This window comes from Acipenser ruthenus, chromosome 11, assembly GCF_902713425.1.
Source record: "Acipenser ruthenus chromosome 11, fAciRut3.2 maternal haplotype, whole genome shotgun sequence".
Taxonomy (NCBI): domain Eukaryota; kingdom Metazoa; phylum Chordata; class Actinopteri; order Acipenseriformes; family Acipenseridae; genus Acipenser; species Acipenser ruthenus.
The window spans coordinates 43,151,195-43,173,077 of record NC_081199.1 but is presented as its reverse complement, the minus strand read 5'-3'; the positions used below and the strand labels follow the sequence as shown (position 1 = coordinate 43,173,077).

Below are 21,883 nucleotides of genomic sequence, written 5' to 3'. Positions count from 1 at the left end.
CCACAGCAAGACACAACGAGGAGAAATCTGATCAACACCTCCACAGCGAGACACAAGGAGGAGAAATCTGATCAACACCTCCACAGCAAGACACAAGGAGAATACATCTGATCAACACCTCCACAGCAAGACACACGGAGGATACAGCTGATCAACACCAGCCCAGCAAGACACAAGGAGAAATCTGATCAATACCTCCACAGCAAGACACAACGAGGAGAAATCTGATCAACACCTCCACAGCAAGACACAACGAGGAGAAATCTGATCAACACCTCCACAGCGAGACACAAGGAGGAGAAATCTGATCAACACCTCCACAGCAAGACACAAGGAGAATACATCTGATCAACACCTCCACAGCAAGACACACGGAGGATACAGCTGATCAACACCAGCCCAGCAAGACACAAGGAGAAATCTGATCAATACCTCCACAGCAAGACACAACGAGGAGAAATCTGATCAACACCTCCACAGCAAGACACAACGAGGAGAAATCTGATCAACACCTCCACAGCAAGACACAAGGAGGAGAAATCTGATCAACACCTCCACAGCGAGACACAAGGAGGAGAAATCTGATCAACACCTCCACAGCAAGACACAAGGAGAAATCTGATCAACACCTCCACAGCAAGACACAACAGAGGATAAATCTGATCAACACCTCCACAGCAAGACACAAGGAGGATACATCTGATCAACACCTCCACAGCAAGACACAAGGAGGATACATCTGATCAACACCTCCACAGCAAGACACACGGAGGATACAGCTGATCAACACCAGCCCAGCAAGACACAAGGAGAAATCTGATCAACACCTCCACAGCAAGACACAAGGAGGATACAGCTGATCAACACCAGCCCAGCAAGACACAAGGAGAAATCTGATCAACACCTCCACAGCAAGACACAACGGAGGATACATCTGATCAGCTCCTCCACAGCAAGACACAACTGGATGATACATCTGATCAACACCTCCACAGCAAAACACAACGGAGGATACATCTGATCAACACCTCACAGCAAGACACCACGAGGAGAAATCTGATCAACACCTCCACAGCGAGACACAAGGAGGAGAAATCTGATCAACACCTCCACAGCAAGACACAAGGAGAATACATCTGATCAACACCTCCACAGCAAGACACAATGAGGAGAAATTTGATCAACACCTCCACAGCAAGACACAACGAGGAGAAATCTGATCAACACCTCACAGCAAGACACAAGGAGGAGAAATCTGATCAACACCTCCACAGCAAGACACAAGGAGGAGAAATCTGATCAACACCTCCACAGCAAGACACAAGGAGGATACATCTGATCAACACCAGCCCAGCAAGACACAAGGAGGATACATCTGATCAACACCTCCACAGCAAGACACAACAGAGGATAAATCTGATCAACACCAGCCCAGCAAGACACAAGGAGGATACATCTGATCAACACCTCCACAGCAAGACACAACAGAGGATAAATCTGATCAACACCAGCCCAGCAAGACACAACGAGGATAAATCTAATGAACACCTTTGCTATATTTTAACTAGAAGGTTAGTTATAGTTTTTGTTTTCATTAATTGTGTCAATAGGTAAGTTCTGATTAACAGAAATTATACAAATTATACAAATTATAGTCTGCCTCCACCAATTAAAAATCAACATTCTGAATAATGCGCTGTGAAATCCTATAAAAGTCCAGCATTTTATTATTTTTAGGGCTGCTGCATAACATATTATATATTTGAATTTGCTAGACTAAATCATTTATATTTCTTTAGTTTTTTTTTTTACCTGAAGCAATAGCGTTCCAGAAATATTCCAAGTGTAAGATCGTTCTTCCCATAGAACTCCATTGTAACGATCCTAAAGAAAACGACAACGATGGAAACTCATCATTATATTTACAATGAAATTGATGCAGTTAGTTCCAAAAAGGTCATGAAAGACACACTCATTACCTGCTGTGGCGTTTCTTTTCAATCGATCATTATCACAACCATGCTTAAATTTCTATTTGCATGCTCTGGGTTTTAAATCAGCTCGGTATTGCTCCTGAATGGATTTTGCTACCACACCAGTCTTTAATAAATAAATAAATAAATAAATAAAGTCACTCAAACCCAAGCACTACACAGCCAATACATATGTATTTATACACACAGATAGAACATACATAATCTATAACTTTCAAATGAACCCTACTTTCTTCTAGTTTTGTAGCTTTTTGGTAAGGAGAAGATACACACCAAGGGCTGACGCAGGGATTAGGTGCGTTGCTCGACTGAGCCGAGGAGCTGCTGAAGAGAACACAAAGCCTCTGGTGGTTTGCAGGGTTCAGACAGTCAATCTGTAAACAGGGAAGAGCAATGTAGCTTCACTGAGGACACTCAGAGAAAGACAAAGACCCCTGATGTGAGCACACTTAGAAGCTGCTGCAGCAAAATCAGCCGTTACATTTGTTCAAGGGGTGCTAATGATAAAGACACGACAAAACTGAAAATACAGCAGTAAATTATTAGTGCTGCATTCAATGAATGAATCCTTTTAGAGCTTGTCAATCAAAGCCATGCTATATAAGAAGTTTCCTCTTAAAATACATTTCAGAGTGACTCAGTTGTCACAAGGAAACTGACAATTTGGATGACCAGCTCCAACCTGTCAGTACATTTTGTAACCCTGTTTCGTGCACCTCATTGCGAAAATAAGAAAGTTAGTATCCTTTCTATTTGTGGGACACATAGGTCCCTTGTACCTTAAAGGGTTAAAATAAATCCCACTTCTTAACTGTGGGTGTGTACTTGAAGCTGCAGAACAAGCCCAAATCATCCCCACCTTGGACCCCCAGGCCATCTCATTCTGCACATGACCCCGATCGTCATCACTCTCACTCTTGGTCCCAGTCTTCCCAGAGGCCTCTTTGCTCTGTACAAAGGGGTCAGCGTCCTTCTGTCTGATCCTCCCGCCCCGAGCCCTGAAGTCCGCCAGCATCCTGGACAGGCCCTGGCTGCTGCCGAGGTGATCTGCGATCCGGGTGTTGGTGAGCTCGTGGGAGGGGAGGACCTGGGTAGACCTGCCAGGCACGCTCCCGTTTGAGGGCTGAGAAGCCGACGCCTCCTTCAGAAGCTGCCGTTTCCTCCTGCTGTCCTGCTCCTTGAACTCCTTGCTGATGAGAGGCGAGAGGTAGACCTGCTCGTGGAAGTAGTCTCGGCTGGGGCACCTCATCCCTTTCTGTGTCAGGAGGAAGGGCTCCTTGAACGAGATGAAGGGCGAGATGCAGAGGATGACATCCTTCAGCTCTTGCTTGAAGGCCACCGAGTGAGACTTCAGCCTGTCCTCGGAGGAGGTCACCAGCTCTGTGATGTACATCCCTGTGTCGTCCTGAAGGGGGTCCCTAAACAGCCTCGGAGCTGCCTGCAGTCCCGCGAGCCCGTCACACTGTCCTTCATAAAGGGTGCTTGCTTCACTCAACCTGCTGTCCTGACTGATGTTGTCTTCAGCGTCATCCATCAGAAATGGGGGCAGCACTACCGCTGGTGGCAGGGAGGAGGAGGAGGAGGAGGAGGAGGAGGACGACAGGGTCAGTCTGTGCGGGGGACCCATTTCGGGATTGTCTATCTTTGCTTCATCTAATTTCTCAGGGACCTTCTCATCACCAGGGGGGACCTTCTCATCGAGTAGCCCGTTGTCTACAAGCTGGTCGACCACCTCCCTGGACACCGACTCTGAAATTGCGGGCAGCTTTTCTGATGCGAAGTCCAGCTCTTTGAGGACAGTGCTGACGTCAGCCCCCTGGAAGAGGTCCAGTTTGTTTGCCTCGGCAGCCCCGCCCTCGATGAGGGAATGGAATGAGCCACTCTTAGCCAGGCTGGGGGGCATGGCAAACTCGTCCATGAGGAAGGAGATCTCCAGCTGGGAGTGATAGGCCACGCAGATCATGAAGATGATGATATCCTTCACCCTGGCTAGTTCGTACTCCGAGGCCCCCCTCAGTTTGATGGTGCATCCTAAGTGCAGAGGACAGCCCTCAAAGAACATCAGGGTCTTCGATTGATCTGGAGAGAAATTAAAACAGCCGTTAAAAGCAACAGCAATGGTATTAACAGGTGCCGCAGCTCTTACAGTGGATATTCGGTACTGTACAGAGAAAGTAATATGAAGCTGTCACGCCAACTACAAACAATACTTTCTATTATCATATTTTATTCCCAGCTGTAATGTATATGGATTTTATGATTGATTCGCAGAAGCTGATTAACCTTTTCTTTTAGCAGGGCAACCGGTGTTTCATTTTTGTAAAGCTATTTTGTAAGTATTCCCTTGCATTTGTGCTACAAAGCAGAAATCACTGAAGCATTCTTTCCATTTGGGGGGTTGACTGCAAAGCTGTGCAAGTGTAAGTCTCTGTAAGTCGCCTTGGATAAAGGTGTCTGCTAAATAAACAAACAACAAGATTTTAAGTTTTTTCCAAAAAATGCATCAGGCGGCCATCTTGATTCACACACAAACACCATTTTTGAAAGTTAATTGTACTGATACAGGCATGATGGTTTTCAGGTTTGGAGTTAATCAAGTAAACCGTTTTTAAACTGAAGCAGTTTTAAATTTAAGAAGATGTAGGTCTGGAAACGTAGACATATGCAAAGTTTCAGATCAATTGGTTCACCGCTTCCCAAGAAGAAGATTTTGAAAGGTTTTTCCAAAATATGCGCCAGGCCACCACCTTGGTTGACGCAGGAGAGCAATTTCGTTGCATCTGAACTGTAAACTACACGGGATGATACCTGCCAAGTTTCATGTCGATTGGTTACACCGCATGTGGAGGAGCAGAAGGAGGAGGAGAAGGAGAAGCAGCCAGGGCTTTAAACAGGTTATGAGGCCCCCTGGAGCGAGGCAGGAGGTGCTGACAGACCTTGCTACAACTCACCACTGGCCAGCTGGAATGAGTGCATATAGAACTTGTGGCAGGTTCCCAAGCGAGGCTTCGTCAGAAGCTGATCCATGGACATCACTAAGTCGCCTTGAGTCATGCGGCTCACCCGGTCCAAGACTTGCTGCAAAGGTAAATACAAAAAAAAAAGAAAAAACAGACTGATTTCAGTGGATGCATTTCTTGCAGAGAATATTCTGCAGATCACCTTTCTGGTTACCAAGACACCAGCAAACGAGCTGCAAGACCTGTGCATATCTGCTGACAACATGGCCTACAAGGATCACTGTAGTTAGCAGGAGCAATATTATTAGAGCTGGTTGAGACTTAACAAATGCAGCTAAAATGACAGAGACTCCCCCTTGAAGCCGTGCTTGTCGCTCCCTCTTGTGGGACCAGCCCAACTTACAGGCTTCACGTTGATGACCAAGGTGATGCCGTGCTCCAGCAGCATGTCCTGGGCTATCCTCGACACCGTCTTCTCCACCAAAACCAAATCAGGACGAACGTCCACGACTCTCTGCACGTAGTTCTTCAAGAACTCCCGTTCCTGTTCCAAAATATGAAGCAATATGAGAATTCCTGTACGTTTCTCAGTTTTCCTGTTGCATGCCAGTACTGAAGGGATCCAGTGTCTAGCAGGGAGCTGTGTATAAAACTGTGAGCAGATTTGACGTCTATCTGTTCTTAGAGCTTCTTGTTTCACTGTCAGCCTCAATGCAGCTGACTATTAGTTACAGCAGTTTGCAGCTTTAGACCACCTTACACTCAATCATAAAACATACAGCAGAGGTTTAGAACTAGCATTAAGGGGAAGATGAATAGAGTCAAAATGCTTGTCTAATTTTATCACATAAAAAAATGGTATTACTTTCTTACTTAAGTTCATTTTAAATACTATTGTCAAGATTATTAACAACCCCTGGAAATGTAGTTTCTGTGAAAGTGTGAAAGGCAAGCAAAGGCTCCCTGTCAGAGTGTGATCACTGACCTGCAGCACTATGGGGTCGATGCAGGTGAACTTGGTCTCCTCACGGTAAAGATACTCAATGGAGCACTTCAGCAGCAGAATCTTCGGGGTTTTAATATAGGAATTCATCTGGACACAAACAGAACACAGAGAAACCATTATCCTATGTATTCTAAAGCATATTCTAAAAATAAGAATTTGAAAATGATTTCCCAATGTATTTAATGTGTTGTTGTTTACAGGACTGATCAGAGGATCCATTAAAAGTAAAGTAGTATCCCAGTAAAATACCCAGCATACAAACATGTCAGAATAATTAGCCAGGCCTCTTCTCACACAACCAAAGCAAGCCTCACACCCACCTTCTTATGGGCTATGTTTTTGGTGCAAACAAAACCATTTACAACTGCAGAGTCAAATTTCTTCCCTCCAGGAATCTAAAAGCAAACAAAAAAAGAAGTTGGAATGAGAGGGATCTCTTAAAACATGTCTAAAGAAAGCCCTCTACTCCACGGTCCCTGCGGATCATGAGAAGATCAGAAGCCTCGCCTTCTTGACGTGGACACACTGGCGGATGTCCATGTCGTCATCGTTATTCCTGACGTCGGGACGCACCGTCTGGACCACCTGTCTCACCACCGGGACGATGATGTCCCTCCAGGACAGGGACAGGGACTCGCTGTACAGCAGCTGCTGCAGCAGCGCCATCATGTGGCTGTGGTTGGCAGAGCTGCAGAGAGGAAAAGGAACAGCATGTTGAAGATGAACCCTTTCATGCATGGCGACCTCATATGAGGACGGATAAAATAAACTCTTCTAGTCTTTATATGGGGACATGGCTAGGAGATGGTGTGTGACGGGGGAAAAAAAAAAAAAAAACATAAAAAAACTCTTCTAATCTTTATACATCTTTCCCCAAACCCTTTCATGCATGAAAGGGTTAAGTATAGTTCTGTCCGAGAAAAAGATTTGCCGTTGTGGGCATTACTTTAATGCTTTAAAACAATGTCTTTAACAGTATCTGCTGACATTAAGATCATAATAGCAGAGCCTGCCACCTTCAGAAGGACCAAGGCAGAAGACAAAGAAAAAAAGGAATAAAATGAAAGTTAGGTCAAAGACAGAGGAGGTTGACGCAGGAGCAGAAGTTGTTTCTTACAGCAGCCTCTCCATGGCTTGCTTCTCTCCATTCTCTTCTCTCAGCTGCTCCAGGGAGCTGCGGTGCCAGCCCAGGGGAGTGAAGAGCAGCTCCTTGGCCTTCTCCTCCACCTGGCGGTTAAACAGGGACTCTGGAGAGAGAGAGAGAGAGAGGGGGTGAGTGAGAGGAGGAGGGGGGAGGGGGGGAGGGGGATGGAAGAGAGGAAGGAAGGGAGGGAGAGAGAGAAAGAAGGAAAGAGAGGGAGGGAGAGAAGGGAGCGCAGGATCAGCATGAGGACAGGACAGCACCGTCACCCTGAGTTTTACGTTTTCATTAAAGTTCGTGGTCTAAAGAAGTCTATTTGCGCTCCCACATCTCCAAGCCTGTATGTGTTTAAGTTATTTATACAGTAAATATGGACTGGAGAGGAGGGCTATAGTAGAAAACTATTGACCCGAGGGAAGACTGTTGTTGCCGACAGGGGGCTATAATGCCCAATAGTCTTCCCGAGGGGCATTTAATTTTCCACTCTGGCTGAGTCTGCAGTACATATTAATATGTGAATCAGTCAAGAAAATAAGTGAGGCAAGGTTGGACAGTAAATACAACTTTATATATCTTGTTTAAATATAGCTGATACAGCATATGTAAATAAATAAACATAAATAAATAACAGAAAATGTTTTTGAAGTTCATACTGCATACAATAGTTATAAAAGTTGTTTTGGTGTCCAGCTCTCCGTGCGCTTGCTGACTGCTGCGTAATCCAGTTTATATCGTCGAGTCAGAAAACATGACTGCTGCGTAATCCAGTTTATATCGAGGAGTCAGAAAACATGACTGCTGCGTAATCCAGTTTATATCGTCGAGTCAGAAAACATGACTGCTGCGTAATCCAGTTTATATCGTCGAGTCAGAAAACATGACTGCTGCGTAATCCAGTTTATATCGTCGAGTCAGAAAACATGACTGCTGCGTAATCCAGTTTATATCGTCGAGTCAGAAAACATGACTGCTGCGTAATCCAGTTTATATCGTCGAGTCAGAAAACATGACTGCTGCGTAATCCAGTTTATATCGTCGAGTCAGAAAACATGACTGCTGCGTAATCCAGTTTATATCGTCGAGTCAGAAAACAGTGACAGTGACGCTTTAATCCCCATTTTAGTGTTTGAAGCATCTTTCTTTTGTAGTATGTTTTGTAATTAATTTTCTGTTAAATCACAGAATTGGTGTTCAGCCACTTTCTCTTGTTCTCTTGTTGTGAGTGCTGTAGGGAAGAAGGGCGTGTCTTTGAAAAGGGGCGGGACTGACAGTGATGTAAACCAATCACATGACAGACGGAGACTATAGCCTGGTGGTGTAAGGATGTCAGGGCAATAGTTCAATCTATTTTTCCTCCTATGATGGGCCAGGATTCCCAATGACTGATTCATAAATAATATTATTATTATTATTATTATTATTATTATTATTATTATTATTATTATTATTATAATAAACCCATTTGGCTTTCGTTCCAGCTCCGTATCTCTTATTATTTGAAACCAGTAAATCTGAAACTCAAACTATGCTTTTGGTCAGATACGTGATGATGTTTGAAGTTTGGAATCTATGACCTCAACACCTGGATCCTCATATTAACTCCCTGAATGAAATCCTGTTCCATAGTGAATATGCATTATCTTGACAGATAATATGCATGACCTCGTCATGATTTCCCCAGGTTCATGCACATTCAGATATTGAAAAGTTATGGCCTCAATTGGCAAAGGGAGTAACTGCAGAGCAAGGTCATAATTAAAAGGGAATATATAATTTTCCACTATGAACCTAAAATACCTTAATTGCATTTTGCTTAACATATAATTGTTAGAATTTCTAATTCAGTTCTTGTAGTTCACAATCAAGTCTTTCAATGCAGCGTAAAGCAATCTGGATTGGCTATTCCCGAGAGCTGAACTCAATCTTGGCCCAAAATCAGATATGCAAAAAGAATATGAAAAAAGCTAATCTATTTCAAGGCCAGATTAAATGAGCATTTTACACCTGTGCATCAGTCTATAAACACTGCGAACAAGCAGCTCTCGCAGCGCTCAAAGGGTCGACTGCAGCGTACCACAGTTAGTCCACTTGATGCGTCTAACTAGCGGATTAAGCAGGTTCAGTCAACTTGCTTAGACTAAAGTTAGTACACTTGTTAATCCCAACTGCAGCGTACCAGAAGATAATCACCACAGGTGGATCATCCGCTAAATCAGACTAAACAAGATCCTGATTGCAGCGTACCAAATCGGATGCGAGAGGATCCTGTTCAGGTGGACTAACTTAGTATTATGAAGTATAAGACTAACTTAGTACTCTTGCTCATTTGTACAGCACATTTTAAAATGAAGACAGCACCATTCCTCTCTGAAATGACGTCTAAAGTGAAAAGTGAACCCTTTGAAGCATTTGGTTCAGTAAGGTTCGCTCGCCGAGTCACAGAAATATCCTTAATAAAATTTACAAATGCACTATGTAATGAAACAATGTACCTTAATATATTGTTGATACACTATATTAAGCAATTATTCATTTCTTAGGTAGACTGTGAATGTATGCGGTAGTTTAAATAAACTACTATAGCAATGTGGCACCCTTTTCCTTTTTGTCTGATTTATTATGGTTGAGGAACAAAGTGTTCTGAAGAGGTTGGTTTCGTTTTAAAATATTGTACAAACTTTAATAAAGTGCCACACACTAAGACACTGTGTATTTAAATATTCAAAAAGCAGCACGCTTGACGTATTCAATTTAAACTGAAATGTCAGTGTAAATGTGTATTAAATATAAACAACACACTTATAACTTAACGTTCAGTGTCACGCAGCAATAGGCTACCGGCAAGTTAAAATGCAAGTATGATCCGTGTGCGGAACGTGCAGAAAGAGACATGTAGTAGGCTACATTTATATTATGAATATAGATGTACTTTTACTTAAATCTGTTTGCCCGAATCACGCCTAATGTAATAAAAACGCATTTACCATTTTATCATTAATTATTTGCTTTTTTCATACCTTTTAATATTTCTGGCTTTTGTGCCAGTTCAATATCTTCAGTGTATTTTTATTTTTATTTTTATCAAATTTTAGTAATGACAATATACACGTAAATGTCAGAGTTTGTCTTTACACTTTAAACTGTGAATTTCCATCTGCATTTGTAATGGCTTATTATGGGTTAGTCCTCATGATCGGTCTAACTTGTTCCACTTGTTCAGGTCAGCTAAACCAATTTTCAGGATTAGCTGGTTGGTATGCTGCAATCAGGACTAACTTAGGACAGAGCTGCAGGATTTGCTAGACTGCATTTTAGTCCACTTGATGCGGGCTAAGTCATTGGTATGCTGCAATCGACCCAAAGGGTCCTACTTGCACTTGAGTTGTATTACGTTGATGCGTGACGGTGTCCTGCATGGGCCAGCCCCACCCAGAAGCTGAGAAAAAAACACAGCCGAACCAAACAGGACTACAGAGCATGACTTTGTACCATATATATAGAGAGAGAGAGAGAGATCATAGGTTTTTATTTACAGTCATTTTTAATTACCATGTGATAGTTACTGTACTTAAAGTTGCTATCAGACCTACACATCAAAGCATTTACTTATAAATGATATACACAGATTCCTATTGTTGTTTATTTTGGGTGTAATGTAGTGCGAAACTATTTGATTAGATAGCCTAGTGCAGTCTTTCTGTTACTTCCTTATACAAATGACACAAATCAAGCTACTTTTTAAGACAGACAGACCTGCACCGAGAAATACAAGCGTGGAGGAAAACGGCATCTCTTTACCTCTGATGAAAGCGTCACTGATGGAGATCATGTGCTGTCCTCCGTCCTCTGAAACCAGGAACTCTGTTCATAGTAGAGACACAGAGAAGGAGAGTTCAGAGAAAATGATATATAGCAACAGAAACATGTGGGCTGCAGGAGACACGTCATGGTAAAGAAATGACTGCAGAAACACACACGCACCCTCTGCCAGTACATGGAACGACTTACTCACTTAACCAGACAAACACATGGCACCGTACACTGTACAAGAACTTTCCAGCAAAGAACTTTCAGCTTCTGCCTTCTGTCAAAACCATGAGCGCATGAGAACACAGCGTTGCCATAACAACTCACTTCTCCTTTTCTCTAGCCATACAAAAGGAAATATTTTTAATAGGAACGTACTGTAACTAGCAAGCAATGGTCAGAACAACAAACTGCAGTGCTGCAGAAAAAGCAACAAAAACTAAAAAAAAAAAAGGAAATCAGGCAGAACTGTCCAGCAAGGTGCTGTTATTATCAGGAGTCTAGTGAGTGGAAACTCCTGACCTCTGTGTCCCTCCGGCTCAAACTTCTCCTTTTTTGTTACTTTGCTTTTGTATTATATCCAATATTTTTTTTGAGCTCTTGAGTTTCAGCAAAACCATCTGGACCACAAATTCTAGTCTCGTTTCCTGATTTTGATGGAAATGGTTTAGCGTTTCAGCAACAGGAGCCACTAGTGTTTTCCGTCACGGGAATGGGGCTACAGTATAATGGAATACCACCAGGCCTTATTTTTAAAGGGTTAAGAAAGAGAACACTACCACAGCATGTATGTGGAAATGAAGCATGCAAATAATGATATTATTGTGAACATTTGGGACAAGTTGGACACACACACGCTCATACTGGTCATGTGGGACTCAACTCAGTCCTGTCAGTTAGCATATAGACTATACAGTATAAAACCACTGAAACTGCACGTCAAAGCAATAGAACATGAGAATATAAGAAAGTTTACAAACAAGAGGAGGCTATTCGGCCCATCTTGCTCGTTTGGTTGTTAGTAGCTTATTGATCCCAGAATCTCATCAAGCAGCTTCTTGAAGGATCCCAGGGTGTCAGCTTCAACAACATTACTGGGGAGCTGGTTCCAGACCCTCACAATTCTGTGTAAAAAGTGCCTCCTATTTTCTGTTCTGAATGCCCCTTTACCTAATCTCCATTTGTGACCCCTGGTCTTTGTTTCTTTTTTTAGGTCGAAAAATTCACCTGGGTCGACATACCTTTTAGGATTTTGAATGTTTGAATCAGATCACCCCGTAGTCTTCTTTGTTCAAGACTGAATAGATTCAATTCTTTTAGCCTGTCTGCATACGACATGCCTTTTAAACCCAGGATAATTCTGGTTGCTCTTCTTTGAACTCTTTCTAGAGCAGCAATATCCTTTTTGTAACGAGGTGACCAGAACTGAAAACAATATTCTAGATGAGGTCTTACTAATCCATTGTAAAGTTTTAACATTACTTCCCTTGATTTAAATTCAACACTTTTCACAATATATCTGAGCATCTTGTTGGCCTTTTTTATAGCTTCCCCACATTGTTCACACACCCTATTCTCTGTAAGTCGCTTTGGATAAAGGTGTCTGCTAAATAAACAAATAATAATTGTCTAGATGAAGACATTTCGGAGTCAACATCAAGTAGTGTTTGGACCGCAGCCCTGCGGGTGGTTTCGGCGCGTACCTTTCTGCTCAGCGGGGTAGGGGGGCACGTGAGGGTACTTGGACTGCTTCTTGATGTGGAAGTTAACATTGTCCATCTCCACATTCAGACTTATAGACGCAGCAGAGTCACTGTCCACTGCAGACTGGAAACTGCTAACTGAGGTCCGCTTGCTAGGACTGGCAGAGTCTAAGAACAATGAACACAAACAAATATTCCAGATTTTCCACCGTAAAAATGGTTACATATTGGTCGTGTGAAACAGTCAAGGGAGCAGCGTTACTCAGCATTTGCATCTATTCACCACTTATCTCTAAAAGAAACAAGACATCATACAAACCAGGGAATCAGTGCTTGGCTTTGCATTGGATCATCAGTAAATCTAAACCCAAACATTACAAAAAAAAAATCTATTTTTTAATACTTATTAGCCTTAATGGGGTAGTATTTTTTTTTTTTTAAGTTTAGAATCAAAAAGATCAAAAGTGCTCTGAAACAGGAAGGTGAGTTGTTTGTGTCGCTGTGTGTGTGCTCTGGGACAGGAAGGAGAGTTGTTTGTGTCGCTGTGTGTGTGTGCTCTGGGACAGGAAGGAGAGTTGTTTGTGTCGCTGTGTGTGTGTTCTGGGACAGTAAGGAGAGTTGTTTGTGTCGCTGTGTGTGCTCTGGGACAGGAAGGAGAGTTGTTTGTGTCGCTGTGTGTGTGCTCTGGGACAGGAAGGAGAGTTGTTTGTGTCGCTCTGTGTGTGTGCTCTGGGACAGGAAGGTGAGTTGTTTGTGTCGCTGTGTGTGTGTGCTCTGGGACAGGAAGGAGAGTTGTTTGTGTCGCTGTGTGTGCTCTGGGACAGGAAGGAGAGTTGTTTGTGTCGCTGTGTGTGTGCTCTGGGACAGGAAGGAGAGTTGTTTGTGTCGCTGTGTGTGTGCTCTGGGACAGGAAGGAGAGTTGTCAGTGCTGCTGTGTGTGTGCTCTGGGACAGGAAGGAGAGTTGTTTGTGTCGCTGTGTGTGTGCTCTGGGACAGGAAGGAGAGTTGTTTGTGTCGCTGTGTGTGTGCTCTGGGACAGGAAGGAGAGTTGTTTGTGTCGCTGTGTGTGTGCTCTGGGACAGGAAGGAGAGTTGTTTGTGTCGCTGTGTGTGTGCTCTGGGACAGGAAGGAGAGTTGTTTGTGTCGCTGTGTGTGTGCTCTGGGACAGGAAGGAGAGTTGTTTGTGTCGCTCTGTGTGTGCTCTGGGACAGGAAGGAGAGTTGTTTGTGTCGCTCTGTGTGTGTGCTCTGGGACAGTAAGGAGAGTTGTTTGTGTCGCTGTGTGTGCTCTGGGACAGGAAGGAGAGTTGTTTGTGTCGCTGTGTGTGTGCTCTGGGACAGGAAGGAGAGTTGTTTGTGTCGCTGTGTGTGTGTGCTCTGGGACAGGAAGGAGAGTTGTTTGTGTCGCTGTGTGTGTGTGCTCTGGGACAGGAAGGAGAGTTGTTTGTGTCGCTGTGTGTGTGTGCTCTGGGACAGGAAGGCGAGTTGTTTGTGTCGCTCTGTGTGTGTGCTCTGGGACAGGAAGGAGAGTTGTTTGTGTCGCTGTGTGTGTGCTCTGGGACAGGAAGGAGAGTTGTTTGTGTCGCTGTGTGTGTGCTCTGGGACAGGAAGGAGAGTTGTTTGTGTCGCTCTGTGTGTGCTCTGGGACAGGAAGGTGAGTTGTTTGTGTCGCTGTGTGTGTGTGCTCTGGGACAGGAAGGAGAGTTGTTTGTGTCGCTGTGTGTGTGCTCTGGGACAGTAAGGAGAGTTGTTTGTGTCGCTGTGTGTGTGCTCTGGGACAGGAAGGAGAGTTGTTTGTGTCGCTGTGTGTGTGCTCTGGGACAGGAAGGAGAGTTGTTTGTGTCGCTCTGTGTGTGTGCTCTGGGACAGGAAGGTGAGTTGTTTGTGTCGCTGTGTGTGTGCTCTGGGACAGGAAGGTGAGTTGTTTGTGTCGCTGTGTGTGTGTGCTCTGGGACAGGAAGGAGAGTTGTTTGTGTCGCTGTGTGTGTGCTCTGGGACAGGAAGGAGAGTTGTTTGTGTCGCTGTGTGTGTGCTCTGGGACAGGAAGGAGAGTTGTTTGTGTCGCTCTGTGTGCGCGCTCTGGGACAGGAAGGAGAGTTGTTTGTGTCGCTGTGTGTGTGCTCTGGGACAGGAAGGTGAGTTGTTTGTGTCGCTGTGTGTGTGCTCTGGGACAGGAAGGAGAGTTGTTTGTGTCGCTGTGTGTGTGCTCTGGGACAGGAAGGTGAGTTGTTTGTGTCGCTGTGTGTGTGCTCTGGGACAGGAAGGAGAGTTGTTTGTGTCGCTGTGTGTGTGTGCTCTGGGACAGGAAGGAGAGTTGTTTGTGTCGCTGTGTGTGTGCTCTGGGACAGGAAGGAGAGTTGTTTGTGTCGCTGTGTGTGTGCTCTGGGACAGGAAGGAGAGTTGTTTGTGTCGCTCTGTGTGTGTGCTCTGGGACAGGAAGGAGAGTTGTTTGTGTTGCTGTGTGTGCTCTGGGACAGGAAGGAGAGTTGTTTGTGTCGCTGTGTGTGTGCTCTGGGACAGGAAGGAGAGTTGTTTGTGTCGCTGTGTGTGCTCTGGGACAGTAAGGAGAGTTGTTTGTGTCGCTGTGTGTGCTCTGGGACAGGAAGGAGAGTTGTTTGTGTCGCTCTGTGTGTGTGCTCTGGGACAGTAAGGAGAGTTGTTTGTGTCGCTCTGTGTGTGTGCTCTGGGACAGGAAGGAGAGTTGTTTGTGTCGCTGTGTGTGCTCTGGGACAGTAAGGAGAGTTGTTTGTGTCGCTGTGTGTGTGCTCTGGGACAGGAAGGAGAGTTGTTTGTGTCGCTCTGTGTGTGCTCTGGGACAGGAAGGAGAGTTGTTTGTGTCGCTCTGTGTGTGCTCTGGGACAGGAAGGAGAGTTGTTTGTGTCGCTGTGTGTGTGCTCTGGGACAGGAAGGAGAGTTGTTTGTGTCGCTGTGTGTGTGCTCTGGGACAGGAAGGAGAGTTGTTTGTGTCGCTGTGTGTGTGCTCTGGGACAGGAAGGAGAGTTGTTTGTGTCGCTGTGTGTGTGCTCTGGGACAGGAAGGAGAGTTGTTTGTGTCGCTGTGTGTGTGCTCTGGGACAGGAAGGAGAGTTGTTTGTGTCGCTCTGTGTGTGCTCTGGGACAGGAAGGAGAGTTGTTTGTGTCGCTGTGTGCTCAGAAGCCTTGCTCTGCATGAGAAGGGTTTCCCAGGGCAGCCTGAGAGCACACACTGACGTACTTGGCATGTTGTCTTCTCCCTCGTCTGCAATCTGCTCCGTGTCGCTGTCATCAAACTTGATGTCTTTAAACCAGGAGGGCTCCGAGTGGCCCTCCAGGGAGTTCACTGAATCGCTGTCTGGAGATGGAGTCTCGGAAAACTCTGTGCTCTGATAAAACAGAAGCAGACAATCAGCTGTGTTACTGCAGTTTAACAAGCACGAGGCAGACTCGCTCAACTAAAGACTGTTCACAACCCTCTAGTGCGTCTGTAATTACATTTGTATGCATTTACTGGGAATTCTTTAAGAACACAGAGCCTCTTTGTTAGAAAATATTTTAAGAACATCACCCTCAATTTTTTTTTTTTTTTCTTTTAATACCCAGCTGTGAATGTCTTTGATCCTGACCCTGAACTCAAACGAAAGACTCATGATTACAGGCAGGGTGTCTAAGGTGATCCAACCCTTTCTATTATGCAGTTAAGGAAATGCAGGCATGTTATAAAAGAGAGATGCATTCAAACTGTATAAATGACCTGTGGCTCAACCCTCAGTTCTGGCTTTCAGGATTGCATTATTATTTTATATTATTATTTATTTCTTAGCAGACTCCCTTATCTAGAGCGACATACAATTGTTACAAGATATCACATTACACATTATTTCACATTATACACATATCACTTTCTTTTTTTTTACATACAATTACCCATTTATACAGTTGGGTTTTTACTAGAGCAATCTAGGTAAAGTACCTTGCTCAAGGGTACAGCAGCATTGTCCCCCACCTGGGATTGAACCCACGCCCCTCTGGTCAAGAGTCCAGAGCCCTGACCACTACTCCACACTGCTGCCCCATGCATGCATTCAGTTAGAATATTAAAATGACTGTGTGTTTTGGTCTCAGAATTTGAGCAAATCAGACAGGTCAGATAAGAGCAAATTTAACAGGATTGGTTTCTCAAACAGAGCCAATAAATAGGTAAGAAAACACAAAGACATTTACAACACACTGCATGTGTTCATGTTTAAATCTACCCAGTGCCTGCTAAATGTGTGGAACCTGCAGGTCACATTTGACCTTTTAATTTTTTTTACTAACGTTCTATTTCATGTTTTTAGTTTTTTATGTGTTTAGAATCTGCAAGGAACTCATGCAATTATTTCACACTATTTTCTTATGTGCTTAGCAATCAATAAAATCTGCAATAGAAAGTTCCTAAAACAGTTTTTTATTAATGCAATCCTAAATTACTTGCTCACATTCACATAGGCAAAGGTACTACTGCTACTGCTGTAGACAGGCAACGTTTACCTGCAGGGGGCGGTAAAGGACATATTCATCCCTAAACAGCTGATCATGATGAGTGACACAGTCCAGCCATCGTCCATCTGCCAGCGCCTGACCAATCGCTATAGCCTGGGCTCTGAAACACAGACAGCACACGTGAAGCAGGGATCAGAGAGGCTATTGATCGGTGCACCATAGCCTTGTTTTTAATCTGGGCTGGTTGAATTAAAATTAGCTTCCTAACTTTGTTTTTTCTTCCCTCGTAACTGTCTTTGCATGGAGGCTGGTATGAGGCACTGTTTTATGTTTTGTTGGCATCTCTTTTTCAAACTCCGCGACCACTTGTATTTTAGCCTAGTCGTCTCTCAGTATTGCAAAACAGTTTCCTACTGTCCTCACGGAAGGTTTTGGGGTGCTGTTCAGCAGTTGTCTGCAGTTATATTCTGTGTGCAGCACGATTCATCATGTAGTTTAGGCGGAAGCAGCTGCTGGGCACCAGAATAAACAAAAGCAAATTAACATGCCTGTATTTCTGACTGGAAATAAAAAAGATTTTCTGTGCGAGAAATTTCTGTGAATTTTTGCGGAAATCTGGAGGGACTGGTTTAAACTTGTTCGCTTATGATTGAAAACAGTGTAGTATTGCAAGTAAAGATGCACGCAAAATGCAATCAAGTAGGTGAGTAAAAAAAGCTTTTTATTACATGTAGCCGTATACCTGCTAGCATTCTGAGAATAAAATATTGTTAAATATTGAACCTTTGACTTGGCATGTTGTTTTATGCTTACAAAAGTATTATATAAAGGTCGGTCTCTTCCTGGTCGCCACTGGTTCCATGTTAGCACTGTAACACTTCAATATCGTATCATGTTATAACACTTCAGTATCGCATCATGTTAGCATTGTAACACTTCAATATTGCATCACGTTAGCATTGTAACACTTCAATATTGCATCATGTTAGCATTGTAACACTTCAATATCGTATCATGTTATAACACTTCAGTATCGCATCATGTTAGCATTGTAACACTTCAATATTGCATCACGTTAGCATTGTAACACTTCAATATTGCATCATGTTAGCATTGTAACACTACAATATCGCATCATGTCAGCATTGTAATACATGAATTGTTTATTATGTTAGCATTGTAATACATGCCTTGTTGAGATGTGCCCGTTCCTCAAGAGCCAGTTCACCAGCTCCTTGCCCACAATGCAGTTGGGGTAGGTGCGCAGCCAATAACGGTGGTCCTGGAACTCCATGCCGGTGCTGTGGTGGCAAATTTTCTTCCACAGGTCCTTCAGCTGCACAGAATCCTACACGCACAGAAACAACTGCTTTATAGCTACATCAATCCAACGCTGTGCTTAAGAAAGCGCATGGCTACACATGGCAGGTAATCACCAGCAGGATCTTCCTCTCCTCCTCGTTGGCGTCTCCCTTGATGTAAGCGCGGCTGGTCTGGGGGCTGATGGAGCTCTCGTAGGGGAGCATGGAGGTGCCCGAGCGGTCCAGGGACAGGTTAGTAATGCTGGCAGACCTGAGAGCAGGGAGTGCATCTGAATCAGTGCACCACACTCACTCAGCAATAGACTCGATACAACAAGCTCAATACAAGAGAACACTAGCCTCTCTTTTCCCTCTGGAGGACAGAGAAGTCCAGAATGAATGAGACCGTTTATCAGAATGAAACAATGGCCAGTGAATGTTACGCAATATGATAAGAAGTATTTTGTTTGATTTAAACAAATAGGGGACTCCCTTGACTTGCAATTGTAACACTGTAAGAAAGATGTGCCCATATTATTACTTTAACATTAAATAATGTGCAGGTGCCAACTATATAATATAATAAAGACTTGTCCACACCCCTGCCCTCATCGTGATCAATGTTTTCTTTTAAGCAATCATGTTCAAGAGATCCAGAGGGAGAAACCCCAAAAGGAAGAAGGCAGCTTTTAAAGCACTCTCTGAACACACCTGTTCCGCGCTGGAGACCTCCCCACATCCTCCTGCATGCTGGCCAGCCGAGTCGCCAGGCTGTTGGGCTGGGAGTCCTGGAGAATTAAACTGGCAACAAAACATAGAACTCACGTTAGCTGTCAGTAAAGCAAACCCATAATATCAGAGGCATGAGAGCCCCCTATAAAAGTCAACCAGGGTATTTGTGCAGTTTTCTCCCCATGCTTTTCCCATGGTTATATTATGCACAGGTTGCCCTGGTTTGTCATGTTTATTAATATGCTTTGCTATATCTCACTATTCTTCACAATGCTTCCCTGTGCTTTACCCTGCTTTCATTGTATTTTACCACACTCTATGCTATGCTTTTACAAGGGGCGATACGAGCCCATAGCTCCCATGAACCTATTTAGAGGATGCTATTCGTTATTGAAACAGCTATAAAAGTCATCCTACATGACACATAAAAAGAAGTGCCCCATGAGAAGTGTCGAGGGTCTGTTACCTCTGCCAGGCCAGATCCTCCTCCAGGAAGATATTGCGACTGGCCTTCCTGCCCCCGACGGGGGTGCGTGGCTCGCTGGGTTCCAGCGCGGACACGGCACAGGTGGCGTCAGACAGAGTGCTCAGGTCCTCCCCGATGGAGCTGCTGTCAGCGGAGTGCGCGTAGCTCAGCGCTATCTTACGACAGTAGGTGCAGGCCCGGAGATCCCCTGCAACGAAAACAAAAGGCAAGAGAAGTGACTTTATGGATGTGCGCTCAGTAGATCTGTACAGTGCAGCAAGCTGATTATCTATCAGACACACTGGCTCCGTATACCAAAAATAAGATTGGCACTATATGTAGAGACAGCGTTAAATATAACTGTACACAGTTCTTGTTACACAAGGCACTATGTAATCTTTTTTGTTTCAGTTTTGAAATCGGTTTCAGGCAACAAGGCAGCTTCACTCGCCTGTATATCCCATGAATTTCCCAGGGATCTCCTGGTTACAGCAGCGGCTACAGAAGATTTGTCCGCAGAGCCGACAGTGGTGCCTCCGCCTGAACGTGGTGAATTTCTCATTGCAGTCGTAGCACTCTTTACACTGGCTGTCCGGCATCCAGTACTGCTTCAGGTCACTGTCCTGCAGCACAAAAATAAAAGGCACGGTCAGAGAGGTTTGATCCAGGATGCACTGCACACCATTTCCTTTGCAAAAACACAAGAAACAACCCTCATAAGAGTTTACCAGTGTACATGTGCATGGCAATTCTGCAGTGTCCCCATGCTTTTCCCATGTCTACCCTATGAGATTACCACAGTTTAACATGGCTAACCATGGCTTGGAAAATGCTTTACCATACTTTGCCATGCTTTTAATATGGTAAACTGTAATACGGGAACCATCAGTGTATTCGATTGCTTGACCCCCATGACTGGTCTAGCTAGTCTGTACACTGTTCAGATTCAATTTTTTCCTGTGTTGGTGTGACTGATTTCAGAGCTTACTCGTACATTTAGATTGAAGCCTGATGGTTACTGCACATGCTATGAATTCAATTCAAAAGCACCATTGTTCCCTAATCCAGTGTATGAATCACCAATCACAGAACTCCACTCTCTTCCCTGCACCACAGGCTGGTGGTTCCCCCAGGCCAGGGCTGAGGCACATCAGTATTGGATCTGTCCACTCAACACTTCATTTCAGTAATTGAGGTCATTTGTGGTTAGGATGACATCTCTCACAGCTTGTAAAGACATGTTCTGTATAATAACATTAAAAAAATAAAACCTAAACTCTGCAGTTTTCACCCAGCATTAATTTGTAACTGTTTAATTCATAACTGTTTAAAGACATGGAGAAGTTTGTTTCTTCGTTGTCTTTTTTATTTATCTGTTTAAAAACACATCTTCGTCCCTTTTTTCTCTCTCCATTGGCCAACATTGCCCTCTGGTGGAAAAACTGGGCACGGAAAACATTTAAGAGAACAGTGATCTCCAGGCTACATTTACAGAGCTTATGGGATGTTTAAAAACCATTTAATGCATAGCTGTTGATTGCTCTAAATAACTGTTTATTGAGCTCCCTTCTAGATGGAATGAACTGACACCAGCTAATATAATGTGCAGAGCTTCTTAAAAGGCACGTGATTTTAGCCACATATTAAAGTTAATTATTGCAGCACCAAAAGGATCAAAGCTCCTAGGCACCCTGAAGCACTGGGCTCACACTTCATGAAGTATACTGGGCCAGCCACACTGTACTCACAAAGTACTTACCAACACTGTGTGCCACATCCTTTTATAAAAAGAGCTGCTGATATTGGGAAACAAGCTGCTAATAAAACACAATCAGCAAGACACAGCTAAAGCATGTAGGAGCTCTTAAAACACAAAAGATTTACAGGAAGGCTTTTAACATCAACGTTAGGAAAACATCTGCTGTAAATGGCAGGGATGGAAATAAGACTCCCATTGCATAGCAGGTGGATCCATTCCTGGTTGTACTATGATTAGACACCCCTGAGCTTGTTACCTATACACTGGGGCTAATCAAGCTGATAGTAAAACCTGGAATGGGTTACACTGCTATGCACAAGGAACCTCATTGGGCTGTGAATATATGTCCCTGCTTACCTGGCTCTTCCCCTCCATGATCTCCTTCAGCCGTTTCAGCACCGTGCTGATGCTGCGCAGCTGCACCGCTGTGCGGGGGTCATGGCCACCCAGGGGCGGCTCCGCCTTCCTGCGGCCCTCTGCCCAGCCGAAAGAGAAACACACACACACACACACATTATATTTATATATATATATATATATATATATATATATATA

At 44.0% G+C, this 21,883-nt stretch overlaps 1 protein-coding gene across 6 annotated transcripts in view; it reads right to left on the bottom strand.

Annotated features, from left to right (window-relative positions):
* Positions 1–21,883, bottom strand: part of LOC117426906 (1-phosphatidylinositol 3-phosphate 5-kinase-like) — a 47,056-nt gene that overhangs the window by 19,314 nt on the left and 5,859 nt on the right. For all 6 annotated transcript variants that reach the window (XM_059034063.1, XM_059034066.1, XM_059034065.1 and 3 more), the window contains exons 4-22: positions 21,686–21,804; positions 20,021–20,192; positions 19,570–19,777; positions 19,083–19,172; positions 18,507–18,642; positions 18,261–18,418; positions 17,119–17,230; positions 15,824–15,971; positions 12,612–12,779; positions 10,900–10,962; positions 7,078–7,207; positions 6,468–6,648; positions 6,281–6,355; positions 5,940–6,047; positions 5,358–5,498; positions 4,946–5,072; positions 2,854–4,073; positions 2,268–2,368; positions 1,813–1,884 (exon numbers count right to left, since the gene is read on the bottom strand). In XM_059034063.1, coding sequence (XP_058890046.1) covers positions 1,813–1,884; positions 2,268–2,368; positions 2,854–4,073; positions 4,946–5,072; positions 5,358–5,498; positions 5,940–6,047; positions 6,281–6,355; positions 6,468–6,648; positions 7,078–7,207; positions 10,900–10,962; positions 12,612–12,779; positions 15,824–15,971; positions 17,119–17,230; positions 18,261–18,418; positions 18,507–18,642; positions 19,083–19,172; positions 19,570–19,777; positions 20,021–20,192; positions 21,686–21,804 — 3,529 coding nt within the window. The remainder of the gene's footprint in view (positions 1–1,812; positions 1,885–2,267; positions 2,369–2,853; positions 4,074–4,945; positions 5,073–5,357; positions 5,499–5,939; positions 6,048–6,280; positions 6,356–6,467; positions 6,649–7,077; positions 7,208–10,899; positions 10,963–12,611; positions 12,780–15,823; positions 15,972–17,118; positions 17,231–18,260; positions 18,419–18,506; positions 18,643–19,082; positions 19,173–19,569; positions 19,778–20,020; positions 20,193–21,685; positions 21,805–21,883) is intronic.